Source organism: Tenrec ecaudatus, chromosome 12 (assembly GCF_050624435.1).
Source record: "Tenrec ecaudatus isolate mTenEca1 chromosome 12, mTenEca1.hap1, whole genome shotgun sequence".
NCBI classification, from domain to species: domain Eukaryota; kingdom Metazoa; phylum Chordata; class Mammalia; order Afrosoricida; family Tenrecidae; genus Tenrec; species Tenrec ecaudatus.
Window position 1 is genome coordinate 141,963,374 of NC_134541.1, and position 8,856 is coordinate 141,972,229.

General features: G+C 50.9%; 1 protein-coding gene across 1 annotated transcript; it reads right to left on the reverse strand.

Moving 5' to 3' along the window:
• Nucleotides 1-1,621: 1,621 nt before the first annotated feature.
• On the reverse strand, nt 1,622-1,940 carry LOC142423365 (small ribosomal subunit protein eS27). The gene has a single exon (XM_075528623.1). The coding sequence runs from the start codon at nt 1,928-1,930 to the stop codon at nt 1,676-1,678; it is 255 nt and encodes an 84-aa protein (XP_075384738.1). The 5' UTR covers nt 1,931-1,940; the 3' UTR covers nt 1,622-1,675.
• Nucleotides 1,941-8,856: the final 6,916 nt, after the last annotated feature.

Consider the following 8,856-nt stretch of genomic DNA (forward strand, 5'->3'; position numbering starts at 1 on the left):
GCTCATCCCCTTACTTCCTCTGACACCCCAAGGCCACTCCTAGACTGCTCCTGGCAACAGAGGCAGGTCCCTAGGTCCTTGCTGTCACCCACACACCACCCATGCAGATGCCGCAGCCAGCTGTGCAGACCTGTGACCAGTGCCACCATTTAGCCTCACGGGGGGGGGGGGGGGGGGGGGAGGCTGTGTAGGGGGAGGTCAGATGCTCACAGGCATCCTCCCTGAGGATGATCAGTTGCCAGACTGCAGTGGGCCCCACTCCCTGCTGTTAAGGACAACGGACACCTGCAGTCATTGATTTGGTTCCTGTAGGTGGAGTTCACACCCTACTGATAATGGTTCCTATGGAGATCCAGAGAACAGGTCAAAGTTAAGCTGCCATCCCATCTTATCACATGTATACCCCAATCCCTCCTCTTCCTATGGCTTGTATGTCCCTAGACCACACCTTCTCGCTGCTGTATAACATAAGGTGACCAGACGTCCCACTTTTGGTGGGACAGTCCCGCTTTTTAACAATTTGTCCCGCGACCCCAGGCGTTTTAAAAAAAGTCCCGATTTTTGGAAAGAAAGCAAGACAAGCTAGGGAATGGTGAGAGAACGGGAAGGGAATCTACATAACACATAACACCATTCAAACAGCTGCTGATTTGTTGCCCGTAGATATGGAAAATATTGTTATTAAAATATATTCTTATTTCTATATATACACTGTGCGTGTTGAAATGCTTAAAGAATTTTGTGGAACTGCGGAAGTCGAATATCAGAAAATACTTGGATATAGTAAAACGCGCTGGTTAGCTCTTTTGCCAGCTGTCGAAAGAAATGTGAAAATACACAATCCTTTGAAATCCTACTTTTTATCACAGAATAAATGTCCTAGAATTTTAGAAGAGTTTTTTGAAAAAGAATCTTCAAAAATTTGGCTAGAGTTTATACACAATCAAGCAGCTCTTTTTCAAAATGTTATAAAACTTATTGAATGTGACAAAATTTCAGTAATCAAAGTAGCAAATGAAGTTAATAATTTAAAATTTCAGTGGCAAGAGCGGTGAGAAAATAATTTTCTCCCATTAACTATCCATAATAGTATAAGCCAGCTAGAAGAACAAGGTGCGATAAATCGTGCAGATATCACGAATCATGTTTAAAAGTTCTATAGTAACTGCATAGATTATTTAGAGGAGTGGACGGACGGTACATTACAATGATATTGAACATTTTCATTGGGTTACATTAAAACAAGAACTTAATTGGAATGATGTGCAAAAATCATTCGATCATATTACTCAAAATTTCCCATATAGTAATATTTCCAAAAATGATCTTTTTAATGAGGTTCATTATTAAAAATATATATGTTGATAAGGAAAAGGTTAAATGTTTTGCATCAGCAAAAATCACAATAGAGAACAAATAGTTAGAAATATTTCATCATTTTGAAACAAACCATGTTCCATACAATAATGCACTAAAAATTGTGGAATACGCGCTGTACTTACCAGGAACTAATGCTGCGACTGCATGCGTTTTTTTTCTATGGTAAATAAAGTGTGGGCATCAGAAAAATCACAATTAAGTGTTGAGACTTTGAAAGCCATTAAAAAAAATTTTTTTTTTGTATCCAAAATGGGTTTATTAGAATGGCTTCCCACTCATCTCGACTCCGGGCCTTTTAGTGCTGCTTCCGTCTGAAGGAGCATCCTTCTGTGAGCCTTGCTTTTCCTCCTGTAGGCTGACAGAGAACAGTAGAGCAGCCAACACACAAAACTACTGTTTGTGCATGGCTGAAGACCGTGGTGATTTTATAGCAGCCTGGGCATTTGACATCCATGAAGTAGGAATTGGGGCTCTGCACCAGGCGCTTCTTCTTGTGTTTTCTCTTCTCCTCTTCGGGAGAGGGGTGAAGGAGATCCTTTGCGAGAGGCATGATCGCCAAGCGGTCGTCAGCGCCGGAAAGGCAAAAAAAATTTTTAAAGAAATATAATTTAACAAATTCTTGTGAAAATTTTCATGACCTTTTAAACAACAACAGCAATCTACTAAAAAAATTCACTCAAATGAGAAATATGCCAAAGAATAATATATTACAATATTGTTTTTGTGTTCTATGAAAATTTTTGTTGCTCCATATAGACCAAATTTTTAATCAAGACCCGCCCCCCTGCTCAATGGTGTCCCCCTTTACCAATGTTAAAATCTATGGTCACCTTAGTATAACATAGTGCATCCCCTTCCTGTGATGTAGGTCTTTAACTGTAATTAGTGGGCTTGCACGTCCCCCAAAGGTATATAAGCCTGGGTTAGCAATAGAGGCCGCTCTCACTGCTGGTCTCTCCACCGCCCCCCACCCACTCACCCCCCACCCCAGCCTCCCAGCCTCTCTCTCCTTGGGTCCCTCTCCTCCCCTGTTTCCCTTTCCCCTTGTCCTCCTTCCCTTCCCCCTCTCTCCACCAAGCGGGGCTGAGGTGAGTAATGCGACCATGAAATGTGTCTGATCCCATTATTGCAATGTCTCTTCTATCTCTCATGCTCTCGATGACTTTAATATAATATTTATATATCTCAACCGTACAATTATGCTTACTGAACCCATAATTAGGGGGGGGGCTGGCACCCCAACTCGTACCTTAGGTCTGGCTGAGGCCCCACTGATCCCTTCCCGCGCCAGAGCTGACAGCACCTCACCGATGCCCACCAGCCCTCTGTGCATATGCACACACACACACAAACACCACACACACAGGTGCACATGTAGGCATACATGTACCTATCCATGTTGAGGCAGTTACATAATCTGGTGTCAATTTGAGAAGATTATTAGTGAAGGGGTGGAGTCTGGCCTGTCAATCAAGATATAACCAGTGAAGCCTCTGTGCGGGCATGGCCTTCCCCTAAGGATTCTGGGAATTCTGGGATTCTGGGACACACTCTCTCTTGACCCACTCCCTGTGAGACACTCTACTGACAAGGCTGACTCCCTGTGAGACATCCCTGAGTAGAAGCCACATGGACTTACCCTGATGCAGCCCTGGGTGCTGGAGAAGCCACGTGAAAACGCGTGCCAGCACTGAGAAGCTTACACCGCCACTGGATCCAAAGACTTTCTACCCACTGGCCTGTGATTGTACTGCATTCAGCATCATTGCATGTGTTTCATGAGTCTAAGGAGGACTTCATAGCTCGGTATGGGACATATGGGCTAATATCGAACTTATGGGCTTGGACTGGACTGTGTTGGGATGCTTTTTTAATGTACAATTACCCTTTATATAAAACTCTCTCTTATGCACATATGAGTGTCCATGGATTTGTTTCTCTAGTCTACCAAGACTAACACACATGTGAACACATGTGTGAGCATGATTGCATGTGTATGTGCATGGACACATGTGTGCATTGCAGATGCATGCTCATTACTCTCCTACATGTATTTGTGTATGCATATGAGAGGCTTGCAAAAGTTAATGGAAAAAAATGGAACAAAACAGTAATGGAGCATCTGAAATCCCATTGTGTATGTAGGGGCGTTCACCTCTGCCCCTCACTCATCCATAGACACACATGAACATGCATGCACATGTGTCCATGCATGTGCTTGCATATGTATAGACAGGCGGAGGCTTTAAAATGTTTGTAGAAACATCGCATTGTCTTTTAACTCCATTTCCCCGCAAACCTTCAGAAGCCCCTGGTGCATCATTGCCCTTCCCACGCACACACACACACACACACACTGCCACGGATGTGTGCACACACATGTGCTGAAAGTGGGTGTTTCTGGGAGCACTGACTCCCTGACCCCAGGTCCCTGGGCCTGCTGTCCCTCCAAGGAAGGCAGGGGTCACAGATGTTGTTTCACCCAGAGGAAGGGTATCTCCCTCAGTCTCCATAAAGGGCTCCTGAGCTGGCCTGCAGAGGGGAGAGCCGCTGAATGCAGGTAGTCAGAGCTGTTTTGAAAAACAAGTGAGCAAATGCCACATGTACCGACCAGCCTTTGCCAGCAGGAGTGGGCCTTAGGGCAGTGTCAGGGACAGGGACTCGCTCGCTCAGCAAAGGCAGGGTTAAATGTGTCCAAGATGGACTACCATTCCAGAATTTCCGGTCATGCTGGGAGGGGGTAGCCGGACAGGGCTGGAGGGAGGGTCTTCAGCTGAGAGAGCAGGGTGTGCAGACTCTGCTGGCTGAGTGGGCAGCGCTGGTCAGGGGTGTCCCAAGAGGGGCAGGGGCCAGCAGAAGCGGGTCTTGGGGGAGGCCTCAGGGGAGAGGCACTGGCACCTGGAGGCAGGAGGCCTTTGGGGAGCTCGAGCACTGAGTGAGGGAGCTGGATAATGAGCTCATTGGCAGACAAGTAAACAGCAATTGCTTGATGAGAAATGTTTATGGTGTAATTAGCAGCTGTGCCATAAATAAAAGTTGAACTGTGTCTGTTACAAACTTGTGGAGCCTCAAGAGACGTGCCCACCAACAGGCTGCCTGCTGTCTGCTGACTGCCAGGGTCCTCCATGCATGTGTCCAGGGCACCCTGCCCCTGTCCTGAGCCAGGGCTGGTGCCCAGGGCCTAGGCTGGGGACAGGGATAGCTGTTCCCTGGGAGGCCCACAGCTCTGCCACCAAACACTGCCCTTTGATCCAGGCACAACTCCACTTGTGTGCCAGGCTCCCCAAGAGTCCCCTTGTTTGCCAAGGCTAACTCCACACCAGCCCGGGCTGGGGCCAGAGACCCAAGTGGCCATCTTGCCTTCATCACTGCCACAGCCACTGCCACCGTCACTGCCACTGTCATCACCACGCCACTGTTCTCATGTCACCATCACTTCCACCACTGCCATGACATCATTGTCACCATAGCAGGAACCAGGTAGGCAGGGCCTGCAGCCTCCCACCACTCCCTAGCCCCAGGTCTCTGCACCCAACCTGCAGCCTTGGCCTTAGAGTCTGTCCCTGCTACTGCCAGCCAGCCACCTCTTGGCTCCATGCCCATGTATGTGTGTGTGTCCTTGAAGCCCCAACCCTTAGGTCACCCTCCACATGGGGTACCTGGCTTTCAGGTTCCACTCTGTGACCCACCTGGGTGTCTTCCTGTGATCACAGCACAGAGAGCCTAGTATGCTCAGCTTCATGGACCAGCCTATTAGGGGTGAGACACCAGCCCCTCCTGGCCTTCCTCCTCTGCCCTGTGTTGTCCACGAGGGGGCGCCTCTCCCCCGCAGTTGGGACCCTCCCACAGTAACCCGCCCCTCCCCCCAGCCCCGGGCCCCGCCTTGCCTGCTCATAGGCCCCGCCCACCAGCGCTCCTGGGCTCCACCTGCCCTCAACATTCTGCTCTCATTTTACCTGGGCGACGCGGGCTGTATTGCCACCTGTTGGCGCCGCGCTGCCCCTGCCGGCCTGGGGACCTCTGTAGAGACTCGCTGTGAAGAGGGTGACGGGGTGGGGGCGCGGTCTTGAGTTTTTCACTGCAGACTCCTGAGTGTCTGAAATCCACACATTAGAGTCTAAACCTATGGAGTCTTACAAGTGCGGGAGCGGCAGCTGGACCCTGGGAGTGTGGGGGGGCAGGGGTGCTCCCCAGCTCCAAGCCTTGGGGAGGACGTTCCTGCCAGAATGTTGTCCTGTCTCCTTCCTGCACCTGCCGCAGGCCCACAGGAACGTGGCCTCTCCCCAGTGGCTGTCTGTCCACAGTCCTGGGGGGCCAGAAACACAGCCACCAGCAGCTGAGGAAACAGAAAGGGGGGAGGTGTCCTTCAGACTGTAAAAAACTATCATTTAAACCTCAATTCATGAAAGGTTTTCATCGATTTTATAGGACTGGTCTCCGGAGCAAATCGTCAGAGAAGCTGGCTTATATGGAGAAGAGCAGAACACAGCCTTCAGTGTGGATGACAACTGAGTGTAAGGAAACCCAAGTCCTCACCACTGGACCAATTGACTCCACAATCAGTGCTCACGGAGGCAGGTCAATCTGCTGCAGAAGAGCCCCTTTAGGAGACTGAACCTCAAGGATGTTACTTTGAGGACTAAGTGCACCTGACCCAAGCCATGGTATTCTCCATTGCGTCATATGCTTGTGAACGTTGGCCGTTGAATATGGAAGACCATAGAAGAATCCGTGCATTTAAATTATGGTGTTGGAAAAGAATATCGAAAGTACCATGAGCTGCTAAAAGGACAAGCCAATCTGTGTTTGAAGAAGTAAGACCAGAGTGATCACTAAAGGCAAGGACGGCAAGACTTCATCTTACAGACTTTGGACATGTTGTCAGGAGAGACCAGACCCTGGAGGAGGACATCATGTTTGGTCAAGCAGAAGGGCAGTGACAAAGGGCCCTCTAGGAGATGGATGGACACAGTAGCTGCAACAATGAGCTTGGGCACAGGAACAAGGGTGAGGATGGTGCAGGACTGTGCAGTGTTTTGTTCTGTTGTGCACAGAGTCACTGTGGTCAGAGCAACTCGATGGCATCTACAAACACAGAGGGCTTGTCACACTGGGAAAGGTGACAGAGAAAGTGCATGTTCTCTACCCCAGAACGTCAACAAAGGCTCAGAAAACAAACTTGCAGTGAAGTGCAGTGCCCAGCCAGATAGACGGAGCCCACCCAGGTTCTGGGCTGTGTGTCTGGGTTGACTAGAAAAGCAAACCCAGGGAGGCTCACATGTGTATAAGAAAGAGCTTTATATCAAAGAGCAATTGTATATTAAGAAAACATCCCAGCCCAGATCAAGTCCTTAGTCCGATATTAGCCCATATGTCTGATACCAGTCTGTAAATTCCTCTTTAGATTCGTGCAACACATGCAACAACACCGAATGCAGGAAGATCACAGACCAGTGGGTGGAAAGTTTTGTGGATCCAGTGACAGTGGAAGCATCTCAGCACTGGCGTGGGTCTCCACGTGGCTCCTCCAGCTCCAGGGCTCTGGCTCCATCAGTGTGGCTCCATGTGGCTTGCCAACAGGGGTGTGTGTCCTGCCTTGGGGTGGGGAGATGGCGGGGAGACAGGAGTTCCCAGAATCCTCAGGGATAGGCCATGCCCACACAGAGGTTGCGACCTGTTAGGCTGGACTCCACCCCTTTGTTCAAGTGGACAGTAGATTATATAACTTCCACATGGGGCTTGGGGCTTCTGGGTCCTGGGAAAGTCTGCTGGACCCTCCCCAGAGTCCTGATGGGTGTGAGGGGCCTGCAAATCCCTCAGGGTCTGAGGACCCCTTATGTGGGAGAAGGGAATCGGTTCTGGATTTGGACCTGGTGAAGCAGTGGCTACTCCGTGCCCGCTAACTACAAGATCAGCAGTTCGAAATCATCAGCTGCCCCGCAAGAGAAAGGCGAAATGTTCTACTCCCATAAGGGGTACCCTCTCTGGAACCCATGGGCAGGGCTCCCCTGCCGGGTAGGCTCTCTACACACAGGCACCAACTCCATGGCTGTGCGCTCGAATTCCTTTCTGGTCTCCTCCAGTCTCAGAGGAAGGCTGTACCCAGCGATGGACCCCAGGAAGCTCTACACAGGCCCTTCCCCAACGCCAGCCATGCCAAACTAGAGCCTCAGAACTCAGTCTCCGGGCAAGAACTCCCCCTGCCAGACCTCTGTGGAGCTAGCACATGGTGTGAACATAGTTTGCTGGCCGGCTGCCACGCAACAGGGAGCCTGGAAGGAGACCCAGGGCAGGAAGGCTGTGTTTACTGATCACCCCCTGCCTGCAGGGCCCCTCCCACACACACCCTCTGTGTCTTCTGAAGTCCAGGAGTGTCTGTCTACACCTTGTCCCCACCCCCGCCCCTTCATTTAACTGTGCTCACACTTCTGATCTGATGCCAAATTAAGCCAAGGGTTCCAGGCTTCCAGAGCTTGACACGAGTCACAAAAGCACAGGGGGGAACTGCAGCGCACAGGGGTGGGGGTGGGGCAGAGGGTCTGGGATGGACCTCACCACGCTCAAACCCCGAAAGAGGAATTGCGGAGCACAATTTCTTAAAATTCTACATGGAAAAATTGTGTTAACCCAAACATCCAATACAGGCAGGAGTCTCAGGCCAGCCTCCCAGCCCTCATGAGTGGTCCCCATCTGTGGCCACCCACTGGCACCTCTCTTGGGCCTCTGCTCCCTGGCATGGCCCTGGCAGCTGTGGCTCCCAAGGGCCCAGGGGTGGTGGAAGGGTTGAAAGGGGAAGAGCCCTAGGAGTGATTTCTGCTCATCTAGCCCTGCAGGAGCCTCAGCCATAGCCCAGGTCACAGAGACTGCAGCCCGCACCCCCCAGGGTGGGGGTAGGGGTGAGTTCCACAGCTGCCTTCCCTAGCTGCCTTCCCTTTGGCCTCCATCTGGGGCCAAAGCCTGTGTCTCCCTCCGCCCAAGTCCATCCCTGTTCCTGGGAATGCAGGGAGGGGCTGTGGGGGGGCTGGTGCTAAACAGTGGCCACCTAGCAGCAAAGAGAGCAGCCTCCAGGGGTGCCCTGAGCCCACCCCCACTCCCAAGAGGGAGGACAAACTCTCATGTCCCCAGTGGGGAACCATGGCTCTATGTTCTAGATGGAGATCTGAAACCCCACGCAGCACTGTGGGTGATCAGCCCACCCCACGGTGCCCCCCGCGCCCCGTGCAGCCTGCATGCTGCTCACAGTAACGTCCCAAGGCCCATCACATGGCTCCCAATAAAGATCTGAAAGAAATGATGGACAGGAAGAGTGTTTCGGCGGGGAGGGGGGAGATAGATAAATCGATAAAGGAAGTGGGCGGAAGTGGGTAAAAGGGTAGCTTGGTGAATGGATTGAAGGGTGAGTGAGTAGGTAGGTAAGTAGATGAATGGATGGGTGGGTGGGTGGATGAATGAGTGGATGAAAGTGAGAGCAGGTGG

Bases quoted from the DNA above. Each gene is read 5' to 3' on its own strand.
- LOC142423365 (XM_075528623.1), bottom strand. From the start codon at position 1,930: ATGCCTCTCGCAAAGGATCTCCTTCACCCCTCTCCCGAAGAGGAGAAG.